This window comes from Antrostomus carolinensis, unplaced genomic scaffold, assembly GCF_000700745.2.
Source record: "Antrostomus carolinensis isolate BGI_N321 unplaced genomic scaffold, ASM70074v2 scaffold2168, whole genome shotgun sequence".
In the NCBI taxonomy this organism is placed as follows: Eukaryota; Metazoa; Chordata; class Aves; order Caprimulgiformes; family Caprimulgidae; genus Antrostomus; species Antrostomus carolinensis.
This window is the reverse complement of record NW_010333478.1, coordinates 11226-28626: the sequence shown is the minus strand read 5'-3', so window position 1 is coordinate 28626 and position 17401 is coordinate 11226. Positions and strand designations below refer to the sequence as shown.

Here is a 17401-nt window from a genome sequence, read left to right as displayed (position 1 = left end):
AAGGGCTGGACTGAAGGTACCCTCTTGACAGGAAGGGGGGACCCACCACATATCACTCACAGCTCACACTTTTGCTGTTGGTCATACTCTATTTCCAGGTAAAGACATGACTCTCATGGTGGGTAAAGAGGGCTGAAGTCCAAAAGCGTCTCTCATGCTGGATTCAATGTCTTTTGTGGTAGAAGAACCAGTTTCTATATTTTTTAAAGCTTTGATAATGTACTTCCATATGAAACTGCTGCTATGTGTTTTCCAAACAGATGTCCCTCATAACTACATTTTTTTCCTCTCCACACATTGCAGACAAGTGATTGTAGGGAACCAGACAGAAGACAGCAGTTCCAACGGTGAACAGCCTCACTGTGATGATCTCAGTAGCCCATACTCAGATGTTCTTGCTTCTCAAACACCTAACCCCCCCTTCAGATGAAACTGGCATTCATGGAAGGATCTGAGCCTAAATCAAAACTGGAACAGATTAAATGAAACCAGTACAGTTCTCCTGACTGCAGAGAAAAGCTCAATGCTGTGACTGCCTATTAAACACTGATACCACAAACCTGAATTAGTTCAGGAGAAGAAGAAAAAGAAAAATGTCTTTCAACAAAGGACAAACTTGAAAAATCCTGGATGCATAAGAGGAACTCCTAATGGCCATATTTGAGCAACTTTGCTGGAGTTGCCTGATCAGTATTTTAGATCCTGATGATGATTGTAAAATTTTTCCCTTTTTAAAGTAAGGATTCAGACTCAAACACCTCTCCCAGTTACGTGGTGCAAAGGGCGTGCTGCCAGTTGAGCGCTTCTCATGAAGACCCATTTGGCTGAGAGCAGATTTACTCCTCCAGCAGAAAGTCTGTACCAGTTACTCCCCGAGTCCTGTAAAGAGTTCTGCCTTGTTCACCTTAATGCACACTGAGTCCTGTTATCCTCAGGGGTGTCTCCAGCATCGGTTTTCACTGGCATGTCTTGCTGTGAAAGAAAGCAGCATCCCATCGATCTCACTGAACAAGCAGCGTAACCACTATTGTTTATATATCATAAGAGCCACAATTCATCTATTTCTGGCTCTGTCCTCAGGTCACACTCATCAGCGGCATCTTAGTGACACCTCCACTTGGTCATCCTCTGAAAAATGAGCAATAATGTCAAGTGCAACATCAACAATAAAACTTTGCTTTTAGAGGGGTTACAACTTCCTTCACTAATGTAAAGCTCAGCAATTCCCTCAAGGATAGACCATGATTTTTATTTACTTTTCTATTGCAAAAAAATATTTGGGTTACTTAAAATTCATTAAAACACTGATTACCTAGAACAGCCTTTAAAAAGCTAATGCCAGCACTAGTTATCTCAAGTGAGTGTCTTACTGAATAAAGTCATTAGCTTTACCTGCTGCCCGCAAATGCAGTTTTGCTACCACTAACCCATTACGTTTTGCTTCCATTTTGAAATGGTAGATGGAAAAGAAACTGTTAATATTGAACAATCTTTAAATGTTATCTGCCAGTTACCCATGTAGTAGAAAAACAGAATTGTGTTTATCATCTTTTATATCAAAGGAAAATGCTGGCAAAACCACAAAAGCAACATTGCATTTCTGCATGAGTCGCCCGCTTGCAGCTGGGGCTGACACATAGTTCAACAGAAGCTACAGCCCTCCATCGGGGTCACAGCAGCTTCTCAGTGCAGTGGGGAGGACAGGTTTAGCTCAGCTGGAGTAGAGTCAGAAGGGCAACTCACACTCCCTCCCACTTCAGTCACCTCTGCTCTCTCCACCTCTCCTCACCCATGGGGCTCCACCAAACCCAAGCAGCACAGGCAAAGGTCCATGAGTGGGCGAGGAACCCATAGGGCTCCACGAAGCTGGAACTGCAGAGTTGGGCTGAGGAAGGCAATGAGAGCTGGAATAGATGTAAGACTGCATAGGTACTTGCTGAGCCAAGGACAACACAAAATTCATTTGAAACTTGAGGAAAAGCTTAGAAATTCCAGGTCTCCAAGCAGGCAGCAAAAGGTCCTACAGTGAAGCGCTGCCAGAGCAGTCTTATGTTGTGTACAGGGAATGTTACCAGAGAGTGGGTGGGTTGTGTTGTGTTTAAAAAGTCTTAAACACAAGAGACAGACTAAATCACCAGGCATATGTTTGTATTGTGGGGTTTTTTTTAATCTTCGAATTTTTTAATCTCTGAGATAAACCCTTCTGCAGTTTGATTTTTGAGCAAACTGACTGCTACTGTTGATGGGCTTGGAAACCTCTCAAGGCATAAAGTCTGTTGAGTCAGACTGAATCATGAGCAGATGGAGAAAACGAGGAAAGGCTACAGGAACTGAAGGTGCAACATGGACAGAGTTGTATCAGAGAACCAAACATTTCCATCAGTCAACTCAGATGACCACAACAGCCTCCCCCTCTCCTCAGATACCCTTACCTTTTCCTAGAGCTGAGGTAGTTCTCACAGGAGACACGAATCAACTCTCTTTTGTTGGCACCAGCTCTCCTGCTGCAAACTAGGAGTTGCCTTTAACCTCACTGCAATCACACAGTATCATCACAGACAGCCTGAAAAGGACCCAACCATCTAGACCCAATTTTCTCCCCAAGGATGCAGCAACTGCACTTTGATCATTCCTGCCACATCCATCTATCCTGACCTAGAACATCTCTCCTGCAACAGTTCTGCATTGCCTGCCAGTGCAGTCTGCTCCAGCATCCTCCTCCCTGACTCATGACAGACTCCTGTCACCCTGTTCTTCAAGAACCTCTTATCCAGAAATTGATTCCAAGGACATCTCTGAAAGATGGGAATGATCCCATTTGTAGCAACTGGTGTTCTTTCATTTCTTGCACTGGAACATGACTCAAAGTACATAATTACTGAAAAGATGTTTATTTTTTTCCCTTTCCAATTACCTGGAGATGGAAGGCAGACAGTATGAAGTATAAAAACAGCAATAAATAATATGCAAAATGCAAGCCTATCTTCTAACAGATAACTTGGGAGGAGGGGAGAGAGAAATGCATTTGACAGAATCACAGGATCACGGAATGGTAGGGGTTGGAAGGGACCTCAGGAGATCATCTAGTCCAACCCCCTCTGCCAAAGCAGGTTCCCTATACCAGGTTGCACAGGAAAGCGTCCAGGCGGGTTTTGAACATCTCCAGAGAAGGAGACTCCACACCCTCTCTGGGCAGCCTGTCCCAGAGCTCTGTCACCCTCACTGTAAAGAAGTTTTTCTTAAGTTTGTGTGGAACTTCCAGTGTTCCAGTTTTTGCCCATTGCCCCTTGTCCTGTCACCAGCCACCACTGAAAAGAGTCCGGCCCCATCCATTTGGCCCCCACATTTCAGATATTTATAGACATCAATAAGATCCCCTCTCAGTCTGCTCTTCTCCAGGCTGGAGTCCCAGCTCTCTCAGCCTCTCCTCGTAGGGCAGATGCTCCAGGCCCCTCATCATCTTTGTTCCTTCTGTGACCTTTCTATACATACCCATTTCAAGGCCCTTCCACACTTTGCTCTCCAGTGAGCACTTTACTTTCCCTTTCCCTGGAGTCCTCCATTACCAGAGGTCTCCCCTGTGTGGTCTGCAGCGTTCACAGATGGCTGAAATGCTGCACCCACCAGTCAAAAATGTGTGACCTAAATCAGCTCATGCAGCTGCTTCAAAGACATAGTTGACTTCCGTAAAAATGCCACCCCAAGCCACCAACCCCACAAAAGCCACATCATTCTCCCCAGTCACCCACGTGGGGTGAAGTCCTCTCCTGCTATTCTGTCAGATGTCCTCGTCTGAGCACTGGCACCAGCAGCCCATCACCGAGATCCATTTCAAACCCTGAGGAGCCCCACCACCAGCTCCAGCCGTGCATGGTCTATAGACTAGGTACAACAGGAAGAATGATGTCCTTCTGGGCCATTGACTTCACCGAGTTTCTCTGTATTTTGAGTAAAAGGCCTCAAGGGCCTGTCCTGGCAATGGCTTCTGTGAGGGCAGCCCAGACCATGGGGCCTGCCGCAGAGCACTCCGGAGCTTCAGCCACATGGTTCTCATCACAACTGCATCAAAGTGAGGAACTTCTTAAATTGTAGATCACAGAATCACAGAATGTCAGGGATTGGAAGGGACCTCAAAAGATCATCCAGTCCAAACCCCCTGCCAGAGCAGGAACCTAAATGAGATCACACAGGAAGGCGTCCAGGCGGGTCTTGAATGTCTCCAGAAAAGGAGACTCCACAACCTCCCTGGGCAGCCTGTTCCAGTTAAAACGTAGGCCCATATATGGAGTAAGTTTTCCATTTCCAAATGTTCTCCACAATTTATTTTAATCAAGCTTAATTTCTTAAAATAATGACTATCCCTCTATACAATTTCTTAAAATGCATTTTGCATATGTTGGCAGTAATTCACACACATAAATCATTCAACTGCTAACCATCTATGGCTTTGAAAGATACTTAACCATCATTTCCAGGAGGATTTCATAATAATCTTTTAATTGCCATATTACTAGAATATATTGAAGCTCAGAGGTGGTGAGAGATTAAGCCTCATTTTCAAAAGTTCCCACATGCACAGCGACATTCTCTTTCCTGCTAAGTACATATGAGCTATAGATCTTTTACATGACAGCCTAGTAGCTTTGAATTGTCACTTCATTTGCATTCATTTGCTCTTTCTGTTACAAAACTACCATGTAAAAAGAAAAAAAAAGAAAAAAAATGCATATGAACCATCCTCTTCTCCAACCTTTAGTATTTTGGTAACAGCAGTATTGGAGATACTAACAAAACATTACAAGTCAGGGAGAAAGCACTTAACTGCTGGGCCTTTCTGAATACTTAAGGCTATCAAAAAATCATCATTTGAGTATGAGGCCTTAGGGAGGATTCACGTGCAACTGCTCAGGATTTAGATGCACTACTGTGAGGAGAGCATACCAACATGCGTGACTGGCCCCAGTCATAGTCATGGTCTCCTGATACTGCTTTCCACTTCTATAGCATTGTGCATCTTATCAGCTAAAGCCCACTATAGGCTTGAAAGTAATCTTTATTTTAGCAGTGACAAAACTCCCCTCAGAAACCACTATTACCATCCACAGAGAAAAATACCGAGGTGTGCAAACGGCTGTTTAAGCGTAAGTAATTTAGCATGCCTGTTTGCATCAGCTGTACCTGTCTCTAGAATCTAATCCCACTCAAGAATCACCCTTCCACCTGGTGGAGCTTCAACACATGAATTCTGCTCCTGCAGGTGCCACAGTTACACAATTTATTTATTTAAGCAAACATGGCCAAAGGACATGTGAAAGGCTATGCAAGTGGTGGCAAGGTACACAAGTGCACACCCCAAAACATTCTTGGAGAGTGTGTTACAATTGGGTTGTGGCATTTGGGATTTGGGGTTTGTTATTTTATTAAGGGGGCAGAAGGGGCTACGCTACACCACTTTACATACTGTGGTGGGTTGGCCCTGGCTGGCTGCCAGATGCCTACCCAGCCACTCAGTCACTCCCTCTCAGCAGGACAGGGGGGGAAATGGGATGAAAAAGCTTGTAGGTCAGGATTAAGATAGGGGAGTTTGCTTACCAGTTACCATCATAGAATGGTTTGGGTTGGAAGGGAGCTTAAGGATCATCCAGTTCCAACCCCCCTGCCATCAGCAGGGACACCTTCCACTAGACCAGGTTGCTCAAAGCCTCATCCAGCCTGGCCGTGAACACTTCCAGGGATGGAGCATCCACAGCTTCTTTGGGCAACCTGTGCCAGTGTCTCACTACCCTCACAGTAAGCTGAACATGAGCAAAACAGAATCACCTTGGGGAAAATTAATTTAATTTATTGCCAATTAAGATAGATTTGGGTAGAGAAAATGCGTTCTGCATTACTGTCCTTAAGCTGGTTGAACAGTCTTCCTCCTTTCTTTAATTCTCTCAATCAAATCATACTATAAACCACTATTAGATGTGCTCTCAGTCCCCCAAGACAGCTGAAAAATTCCTTCCCTTCGTGTCGTGAGTATTTTATTTTCCAGTTACATGAGATGGAAAGACATCTTTCATTCTGGAACTCCTTTGATTTCATTTTGCCTTTTTTTTTTATTGCAAAGATTTCCTGATGTCAGACCTTAGGGATTTTATACGACACAAAATTTAGCCTCTAATGGGCTTACAGGTTTTTCCAGAAATATTTCTTATTTTTAAATCAAGTCTTGATATAGACATTATGTCTTCTTTGGAACAAGAATATTTATATGTAGAAGCAATCCTCATTATTTGCATCTCACTTTTTTTATTAAAAAACCCAAACAAATTAAATAAACATCACAAGGAGTGCACATTTGAGTGTAACCACCACACTCCCCTGTACAGGATTTGTACACAGTATCTAGGCACAGCACATATTCATGAGTCAATTGAATCCATCCTGTTTTACATTTCAAAGGTTCAAGTTCAGGCTCTCCATGTTTGCATATCTGGAACGGTATGTTAAACCACCCTCGAGGCCACATTCAAGAAATATTTATCAGATTTCGCACAGAATTTCCAATAAAAACCATGTATAATCAATGAGGAGCAAGTCATTTGGGCTTTAGTTCCACCTCTCATCTTTATAGAGTGGAGAAGAGATGGGCCTTTGTTGCAAGTCCCGGCAGCGGTGACAGTCAGGGCTTTTTTAATTAAAAGGAAAAAAAAACCCAACAACAACAAAAAAGAAAGGAGAATAAAAACAGACCAGCTCTGATATAAATGCTTTAAAAACCCATTTAATTTAAAAACAAGAAGAATCCCAGACCATCATGATTCCAGTATTCAGTCTTCTATTCATATGGGTTTTGGTAACATATATATCATGAAAGAAACTGGGATCTTCATGGAATAGTAAACCGTTGAGGCTAAACCTCCGACTCCTCCCTCTTTGCACTTGTACCACACTGTGGTGAAGCTCTGCAGCCGTTTTTCCCCATCTTATGTTGGAGAGAGGATGGATTTTAACTACGTGGGGACCGAAATGCAGCTCAGAGGCAATGCACTAATCAGTCTTTTTTGGTTCTTCATAAAGTTAAAAATGCCTCTAATAAAAATGATATAAATAACATTCAGTGTCCCATACTGTTCAAGAAAAGGGAAATTATAGCTTTAATGTTCCACTGAGAGACGATGAATACAATTTTCCCCCTCTGAGTTTGCACGCAGTAATAAAATATTGATCTTTATGACAAAACAAGTTAGATTTGTATGGAGAACAGTTCAGGAGGGTTTCATAGCTCGCAGCAATGACAGCAGAGCATATAACATTAAAGATTAAGTGTCAGTTCACTGAATTAATGCCCCAGTGTAGCCAAGTAAAGGGTTCTGCAAAGAGACATAATAGTTTCTTTTCCTTGTTTATGAGTTTCCGAGTCATCATCGTTTAATTTGTCATCTGTACTACTGCAGATCAGTTTGAGATGGGTTATTAACATATCTGGCTCCTGTGCTCCAAGCCATATGTCCCCAATGTAAACAGAAGTCAGGAATACACAAACAGCTGTGGAAGAAAAATTAGAGAAAATCAGAAGATATTATTTTTCCCACATGGTAATGCAAAACCAAAGCATTTTACCTCCAGACCTGTGTTTTAAAATAATTTCCTAACTCTTTTCCTAGATGGAAAATTTGAGGGGTTTTTGCTCATGCAAAGCCAATAATCCTCCTCACACTAAGGAAAGAAAACAGCTTCTTGTTAGCATAATCTTCTGACCTCTTTAAATAAAAAGTGTGAAATCTGACCTGTGGCTTTTGCTATTGAATGATAGCATTGAACAGCATATGGATCAGAACCCACACCCACATGGACTCATTTGTTGCAGACTATTTTTCCCCTTGGAATTACCTTTTTGATACCCCACTGAACTCAATTTTAGTCCTAGAAAGGAAAGTTTCTTTGAGGGAGTATGACTGCTGTACTACCAGAAACCCCTACAGTGCGACCCTATGCTGTGCCACCAACCCCTGTGCCCACACCCACCGAAGACATAGCTTTTACTCTGCAAAGTGATGAGCACCAACGGACTTGGGCAAACTTCAAACTGTTCTGATGAATTACAAAAACCATGGAACTACCTACTTTCTACCATTACCACCTCGTAACGTGAGTGACAAGGAAGAGATGAGTTACCTTTCTTGTTTGTGTTCTCTTCTGCCATTGCTGACAGGCACAACGTTTTCACAAGTTCATGAAAGCTGTTGTTGGTCAGGCCCTGAGCATCCATTAGGTGAAGCATGATTGAACTGAACAAACAGAGCTCTTTAAAGAGTCCGGCTGTCCCACTGCTGGCCTCGCAGATCTGGGTGTAAAACTTGAAGATGTTGGTTCTCAATGTCTTATCCCTGAGTATCTCCTGCACTGCCACTGGGTGTGGCAAGATGCAATTCTGCAGCCACCGCAGAGTTAATGACGCATTTTGCACATTGAGGCTGTGCACAACCATGGACCTTACAAGCCATTTAGTCACTACATAAGTGGATGCACAGGTAAGACTGAGTGTTTCATCTGCAAGGTCAGCACATCTGAGGGGCTCCCCTCCATGTTTGGGAGGCGGTGCTGGGAGAACAGGCTCCCAGTGGGCAAATATGGAATTCAGATGACCTCTGCACTTCTCCAGCTCAGAGACATTCAGGTCTGCAGCAGTGATGTCTTCTCTTTCTATCTCCTTCTTCTTCCGAATGTGATGATAGGCATGAGATGAGGCTTGAGATTTGTACTTTTCTTTAATATTTCCTGTACAAAGAAAAACACCACCAAAACAAACATCAGATACTCCAAAGGATTTTCTCAGTACAAAATTATGCAAGAAAGACAGTATCACATGTTGTTTCAGTTGCTAAAAGGAGAAGTACCAGCCTCATTCAGCATTCAGCAGCCTAATTGAGCACATAAACTTTAGAGCAAATGGGCTGCAGGCAGCTCCCTGTGACTCACAGACCGAAACACCTTTCTGACTGCATCAGCCTAACTTTGAGGTGAGCAATGATACCACCCAGGCCCTGGCCCACAGCTCAGCGAAGCCAAGGCAGTATTTCAGAGGTCCACAAGATGCAGTTTTGCCAGTAAGGCTACCTCATGAGAAATGCTCAAGCTGCTATTCTCTGGGCTTGCGGAGGCACGGCACACACCTGCCTATCAGCACAGCTATGTTGCTTGTGCACGGCACAGGCTAAAGCAGCAAAGCCTGCCTGCCTTCCTCCAGCACAGCTGCACCCTGCTGAGTGCCTGGCTGGCAGGGTGCTGCCAACCCAGGGGACGTGAATTTTTCACACCCCAATGGAAGAGACAGGTAGCTGAAATTTGTGACGCAGCGCTGCCCTCCGTTAGATGCTGCCTGTGTCACGGGGAGCAGCAAAGCTCCCAAAAAGCAACGACACTTTGCCATCACCACACATACCACACACAGTATTTTATGGCAATCTGCTTTTTAAGAGTCATTGAGAAAATCGTCAGAAATTTCAATTATGTTGCACTTTGTAGCTTAAAATGAACTAAATATATTTCAGCATTTTTTTTCCCCAGGGCTGTGGAGGATGGGGACAACTCTTGAAATACAACCTCAGAAACAATATTTCAGATAAGGTTCCATTTTTGAAACTCCTCTGTAAGTTCTGAGGCTTGGAGGAACAGATTTTTTTTAAACCACATATACAGTAAATTACAGATGTCACTATAATAACTCTAAAAATCCTCAGAAAGGTACTAAAAGGGTGTGAAAACCTAAAGCTTTTACAGTATCCCTTAAATACAGTCATACTTAAATAATTAGTTTAACTGATACAGAACATTTAAAGAAACCTACAGAAGTTTTAATGTGCACCAAGAGGAGTTGTTGTATGTGCAGGAAACCAGTATTGTTTAACACCTTCCACTACAAAGTTCCTTGTACATTTTATTCACAGAGATAATGAAAGAAGTTGTACAAGTCCAAATGTATTTTTCCTTTCTTCCAACACTGATGACAATAAGAAAAACTTTCACTTTTGCTTGTTTTACTGGTAGTTTTTACTCACATTTCACTTTCAGATCTCACATCCCCACTCAGAATGATTCAAAGTTTGAGCACAAAGCCTCCAGGCACTGGGGGGTTTTTTTAAGATCTAATTCAAGAATACAATTTTTCAAAGCCTGACACAAAATCTACAACTAAGTTTCATTTTAAAGCTCTTCCCCTTCTTAAAACTGTGTTTCTCCAAAGCTTCCAGAATTGTGTTAAAGTTAGAAATCACTGCAATGAAGACCTGAAAAATGTCTTTCCGTTTCCATGCCTCCTCCCCGCCAAGCTGTATCAGACTGTCTGACAAAAGTTATTAATGCTACTTCCTATGAAGTTTGCCTCACTTGTATGGTTAGCTTGTAACAACAATATTGCTTTTCTGAAATATCTTAGTACTTACTAAGCAATTCTTTGATTTGGTATTTTTGAGCAAGAGTCTGCACATCCTCTTGCAGTTCCAGGTCTTTTTCAACGACGCTCCACTTATGCAGCAGCAGGAGGATCTCTTTGTTTGAGAGAACGCTGTCATTCACAGTGAACCGGCTCATTTCTTTGAAGGCCTCCACAACTACCGCACGATATTCCAGCACAGAATTGAGTGTGCTGAAAAACTGAGTCAGTTTGGATAGATCTAAATTAGTCCTATGAAAAGAAAACAAAAGCGCCATGTATTTTTCTGCATGCTAATTAATAAAATAAGTACAGGTTTTTTCTCCTTACAGTCTCTTCCTACAGTCTTCTCCTGACATTCTCTAGACATATACTTCTGTTTCTCAGCACACCAGTAATAACTGGTTTCATTCCCACTGAATCCCCAGTGCTTTGCTCCATTAGTGTTTGGCAGAAGAGACAATGAAAAAGTCTTTGCCCTCCTGCCCGTAAACAGCAAAGGCAGATGGCACACAAGGAAACGGCCAGAGGCCTGCAGCTCTACCTGCACTTCTTTATTTTGCATGAATTTTCAAAATTTTGAGGACATAAAAATAAAAGTAGTTTCTCCAGGCTGAGGCAATATTTGTCTGCATGAAGAGCTGCAAGTGCTATTGTGAACTCAAAGAGAACTGGTTACCTATTTGCTTTCTACTATCTCTGCTGCAATTGCTGTGCTTAGACCAGTTATGTGCTCTAGATCTGGAGAGAAGAGACTGACCCCTTCTTAACACTGTTGTGTTAAACTCTGCATGGTTTCTCTTTGTACAGTTTGCACGTGTGGTACAGACATAGAAAGTCTAAGCCTTCAGAGAGTATGATGGATCCTTGCAGCAAACAGCATTGCTAACTGCAGGCTCTAATCCATCAGGAAAAATGTAAAACACAGCAGCTTAAAAATGGCCAGTAATTAAGGATGTAGAACCTGACAGTAACTGTGCATCAGCTGTTGTTTCCCATGTATTCAAACAGCTAAACCTTCCTGTCAAAGAAATCTCATCAAAATTCATGACTCAACATTCAAACTGAAGGGGAAAAAAAAAGCAATAAACTACCAGAGATCAAGAAATTCTTCCGGCCTTAATAAATGTCAAACCGGACGGAGGATGAGATGCAAATTGATTAAAAAAAAACAAACAAAAAAATAAAAAACAAAAAACCCCCAAAAAACTTACCGAATGTGTTTGATTAATGTGATCAAAACATACAGAAATTCATTTACAAGCTGAATCGGAAGAAACTTCCTGTTCTCCTGGGACTGATTCTTGCTTTCTCTCTTGCCTCCTAAATTTGTTAGCCACAGAGTATGGAGTAAGGAAATAATTTTATTTAACAGCTTGTTTTCTAGAAACCTGAAAAACAAAAAAAGAAGCAAACATCCATTTGGAAGGTAGATCCTGACCAGGAACCAGTCCAACACCTAGAGAGGACCATATTCTAATGCATTTTGGAGCCATGAATGGCAAAAGGTGCCTCTCAGCCAGGACCTCATCAGGGCATGAGAGCATGCCCCTTAGAAGCCCCAGCCACACAGAGGCCCTGGTTACTGCCCTCCTCTTACACTGTTCCAGCTGGGGACACTCAGCAGTGTTATCACAGCGCCTGCATGAGACTAGTGATTTCTCACTTGCACCTTTCATTACACAGTTCTGCCAAGTATTCCATTACGTTGCAACCTTGCCACCATTTCTTTGGAGCAGTTACTGTTCAAGACAGCTTGGTACCTTTACGCTCCTAAGACTTCAAGTAATGACAGCAGTGAGCCATATATACTTTGTTATTCTAAGGGGGGGTGTGCAATCTCATTTTTGTAGAGGATGTAAGAAGAATACTTCTCAATAGTAAAACCACAAAATAAGTATTGGGTGCCAGAGGCCAAAACCAGGCTTTTTCACTTCCAAATGAACTGAATTGTACCAAGGAGAGGTGCACAAGGGGAGCAGTACTGGGAACCTGTTCAAGCCCATCACACTATAGATGAAGCAGAAACTTTGCCTGAACCTGTCAGGGGAATCTGTGCAAAACAGACTTCGTGTGTGTGTGTGCATGCACGTGGTACGTGTGCACGTAAGTGAGGGAGAGGCAAGGGGAGAAGGAAGGAGCGGGAGGAGAAATGTTATAGACACCTCTAATTCCTTATTGTGCCAATTACTGCGTAGGAAGCCCTATGACAGGATGTGAATTGTGGGTATTTGAAATGAGTCACACATGCTAAAACAAGGTGCCATTTTGTTTTCTAATTTTTCATTAAAGCATTATCAAAAACATGAAGCTCTCCTCACCATTGTCCTACTACAACCTGAAAGCATCTTGATCATGTTTTTAGAAACACAAGGGAACATTTCAAAGTTGGGTAAGTTCTGTCAGCATGGCCCTAGGTGCCGAATGTCACAGCCGCTGTCAGGCCATCTCCATATCTGTCACCCTTGTTTTCATACTCAGCTGCATAATTATTCTACTGTGAACAATAAAATTGTTCCCATTTCACTAGTATTTCCCTAGTTACCTTTTCTCCAAGATGTGCAGTATCCAGGTTAGGAGGCTGTGATCTTGTATCAGCTCATAGGCAGCTCTGGTGACATGGGCAGCATTTTGTAATATCTCCAGAATATGACTCTGAAACAGAAAATATATTTTGTTCTTTTACAAAATTAGAATATAGTCAGAATCTAATTATTATCAATCTTTAGGAAGGCTATAGTGAGCAATCTGACTGCTGTCTGGGATCTGATCAACTTACAGTCAAAATGTATTACCAAACACCACATGTTCTTAGCAATCTCAGGGAAGAAAACGCATTATCTTTTCCAGGCCTCGTACACACAGATGCTACTCTTAAAAAGAAGTCTTAAGGTAGCAAGACAATCTTCTCTTTTTGTCCAAGATTTGACGCTAACTGAGATATTCTAACAGACTGGAATTCTCAAGGTGGATGCTTATGAACGTGAGAGCTTCTGGCATGTGAGTTTTCTTCCTGCTAAAGCACTGTACAAGTAATATGCTGGTTAGGGAATAAGGAGACCTAAAAAAGCAAAGGCTCTGACTGTATGAGCAAAACTGTGACATCTGCACTATTTTCCAAGAAGCAGCAGAAATACAACTAGAGCCAGACCACCAGTTGAAGAAACTGAGTGAGGTTCCATGATGGCAGGGACCTGTTCCAATTTCAGGGGACAGGGATGTGGCTCTGGTTTAGGCATAAGCAATTATTTCCCCTCCACACATACACAAAATCAACAAGGAAGAGATTTTCAAAAGGGCTAGGGAAGAGTCAACTGCTCCTTTCTGCTTTGTGTTTGTTGAAGATCTCCAAATCATGCAAACCATGCAAATCATGCAAATCATGCAAATCACCCAAATCATGGGTTTGAGTTTGGTGGGTTTGTTTTGGTGGGGTTTTTTGTTTGTTTGTGTTTTAAAAAAAATTCTTACCTGGGAGCCCTCATCACACAAAGGACTGTTGAAAAAGGAAAGAATGACCTGGAAAATCCTCTGGTAGTCATAAAGCTCGTAGCAATGTTTATCACGCAGCCCTTCTCCAAGAAATCTGAGAATCCATTCACGTTCCGTTTTGTACTAGAACCCATAAGAAAAATACCATCATCAGACATTTCAAAATAACACCTGCTCAAAAAGAGGACAAAAAAACTGGTTCCCTGGGAGTGCCAGCACAGTGCTTAGCAGCTTTTTCTGGACTTCTCGATTTTCAGCCCTATCAAATTTAAACAATAACATCCATCAGGAACAGTTACTCTGCAGCCCGAATCTGCACTGATAATGCAACTTTAGAAGTTGCTGTTTCTAAAACACCTCAGTTGAACTCAATGTTAATAATCTAAACTAAAATATGAATGTAACCTAGCTAGGGCAGAACATTCTGTTTATTGTGCTTACGGAGCCCACACAGCACAACTCATAATTTCATTATGCGTTACTACTAAGAACACAACAAAGAAACCTAGAAATAATATTTCTAATTTCAATATGAAACAAAACAAAGATACCTCTAATTAATTACCTATGGGAGAATAAGATCTCATTGCATCTTTATGTCTTTTTTTCTATTATTTTCTGAAGAATTAGTAGATACTTAAGATGGAATTCTTACATTACCTCAAAATCAAAACTGTAGAAAAGCTGGAAAAACCCCGGTACTTTTCTCAGGTCCAAATACTGGTGTGACAGAAGGAATCTGTTTACCTTTACATACATGTGCTCCTCTGTGAAGAGAAACAATGGTTATTGTGGGTGAGGACAACGTTCACGATACACAACCAAGCAGAAAAATAAATGGAACCTGTATTTTACAGTGTTCCAACTGGGTGTCAGACCAGCACATTAATTACAGTCAGGAGGCCTTCTGCTCTAAGGTTGATTATATTGTTGGCCGTCCCTCCTCTTCTCTTCCCTACAGACCAGACATGTCCCCCATGAGCAGTGGAACAGGTTGCCCAGACTACACAATCTCCATCTTTGGAGGCTTTCTAGGATCAGTCTGTAGGTCTTCTGTGGAAAGTGGGCTGCTCTCATAGCTGGCCCTGCTTTGGGCAGAGGGTTTAGCTAGAGAGCTCATAAGGTCTCTTCAAACTGAAATACTCCCCGATGTTAGGATTCTTCTTTGCAGCAGTAGCTTATATTGATTCAGTGTCTAAGGACAAAAGTACACTTGGGCCAACCTAGTCTGATCTGCTGAACAGGACCCACACACTCATCTACTCCTCTGCCCACCTCCACCCCAAAATTTTGAGGTGGTAGTAGCTTCATCCCTGATGGATCAGACCGGTTTTGAACACGAATCAAAATGGCACTTCCTACTTCTCCAGAAAGGCAGTCTACACAAGCACTGGGTTTTTCTTTGAAACACAGGACAGCAGATTTTATGGCTCCTACCAGTGTCACAGCTATCCCATCTTCCAGTATGGATCAAGGACATTACTCCGTGCACAGTAACTCACCCCAGGAGTTCAACATGCACAACAGGTTACAGTACCTGGCTTCAGAATCTGCTGTGCCACACGAGCAATGTAGAGGGTCAAAGAGAAGGTAAATCTGAGGTTCGGCTGACGGATTCCATTTTGCACAGCATCCAAGAGATACAGCAACTGCAGCACAAGAGAAGAGGGGAGAAAACTCTAAACCATAACCCAAACAAATACAACAGGAGAGCATGAATACATACATAAGCTTTTACGACATTTCGTAGGCCATAAACCAAAGACCAATTCCATCAGGATTTCCATTCCTACAAATTAAATTCCCAAGAATTTCTAAAATATACTTTCCTTCCTTTTTCTGACTATTGATTACAACAGGAGGAAACACAAAGCAATAAAGGAGAAACAATGGAACAGAAGATAAAAAGCTGCTTTTAGCTCTCTCACCATGTGCACGTAGGTGGATTAATAAAGCACCGACTCCCCCCGTAAGTGTCCATGACCTAAAACGTTTGTCTAATCTGGCAAACTACCAGCTGAGCTCAGTCTCACCTGACTCTTCTCTCGAAAGCGAGCTCCTTCCAAATGAGAACGAAATGAAGCCAGGACAAAATATGCGGCTGCTCTCATGTTGGAATCATAGCTGCTAAGGGCAGCTACTGTTAGACCCAGGGCGTTGACTTCGACAAACTTGTGACATGCCACTACACACTCTGTGTGGGAAGAGGGAAAAAATGAAAGGAAATCACACAGTGCGTTATATTGACATGTCATGGAGCACACAACAGCACTATAATCCTTAACAAAACTTCTATTCACAAACTATTACTTCACAGCACACTGAAGACTCCTTCAGCCAAAGGCATTCCGCAAATCACTCTGAGCAGGAATCCTTTACCTGAGCTGAAATGAATCTGGTTAGTCTCATTTACGTGGGACAGAGATGATTCTGCCTGCTAGACCATGCAAAGTTAGGAGGAAATTCTGTAAAGACTTATCTCATTGTTTCAGGAAAGTTAAGTACAAAGAAGAACAAGAGAGAAAATTCTCCTCAAAACATTTTCTGGGCACTTGATAAGACTGTGCCTGAAAGAAGGATCAGCACAGCCAATGAAAAGCCCATCTGCAGTAAAGAGCTTCTGTAATCAGACAGGAGAATAATACATGAATAAGCCATGAGCCACACCAGTTGTTACTGTGCAGGCATGAGTGATTCTGCTGGTAAGCAAAGTACTAACCTGTATCCCTATGCCTTTCTGGGACAAAAAAAAAAAAAAAAATCCAGCAATGAACAGGAACCAGCCAAACAGAAAACACAGCCTTGAATCTAAAATTTATCTTCCATAGTGTTTTGCCATCAGGATTTAGAGTTTCTCATTTAAGGACTGCATTTTGAAGAGCTTGTGCCATTTCTACCCACTGATGGCTAGAAATTACTTGATGTAAAACCTCCAGAATATCTCCTGTGCTATTTCTGTTCCATTCTATTCCATTCAGTAACGGAATACAATGGCACCTTTGTTGTATTTTACCAGCTAAACTGCAAATGTATTGTGGTTCTGAGTTTAGCAACAATATTCACATATTTTCTGGTAATTCACACTGAAGGTCAAGAGGAAGTTTCTGAGAAACAAATATTCATATTTAAGAAGAGACTGTAGTCTTACTGACAAATACCTATATTTGGTCCACTGATTTCCTCCCCCACCACTACCCACACACAACTAAAATATATTTATATTTTTAATATATATTTATGTAAAAATCACAGATTATTTATGTTCCCGTACCAGCAGCTGGGCTGCTTCTCTCCTCTCTTCCTCACTGCCAGAACTCCTACTTCAATTTCATGCCTGGCAGTTTCATACCAGCTCAGCTAATTACAGGCCAGGCAATGGGAGGGTCTCCACCTCCCAGCACTGCCTCCCAACCAGCCCACTGCTATGTGACCAATGCAAAGGCATCACTGAATTGCAGTAACAGATCTTTTCAGTGAGTGGTTTTACAA

General features: G+C 42.1%; 1 protein-coding gene across 1 annotated transcript in view; it reads right to left on the bottom strand.

Moving 5' to 3' along the window:
* Positions 1-7327: 7327 nt before the first annotated feature.
* The window catches only part of LOC104529518 (nucleolar pre-ribosomal-associated protein 1), a gene marked incomplete at its 5' end in the record, with an annotated part of 20389 nt that continues 10315 nt past the window's right edge, over positions 7328-17401 (bottom strand). The window contains 9 exons of the mRNA XM_010173855.2: positions 7328-7533; positions 8164-8766; positions 10431-10672; positions 11635-11811; positions 12966-13075; positions 13892-14035; positions 14573-14679; positions 15450-15561; positions 15946-16106. Of these exons, the coding sequence (XP_010172157.1) occupies positions 7328-7533; positions 8164-8766; positions 10431-10672; positions 11635-11811; positions 12966-13075; positions 13892-14035; positions 14573-14679; positions 15450-15561; positions 15946-16106 (1862 nt within the window). The remainder of the gene's footprint in view (positions 7534-8163; positions 8767-10430; positions 10673-11634; positions 11812-12965; positions 13076-13891; positions 14036-14572; positions 14680-15449; positions 15562-15945; positions 16107-17401) is intronic.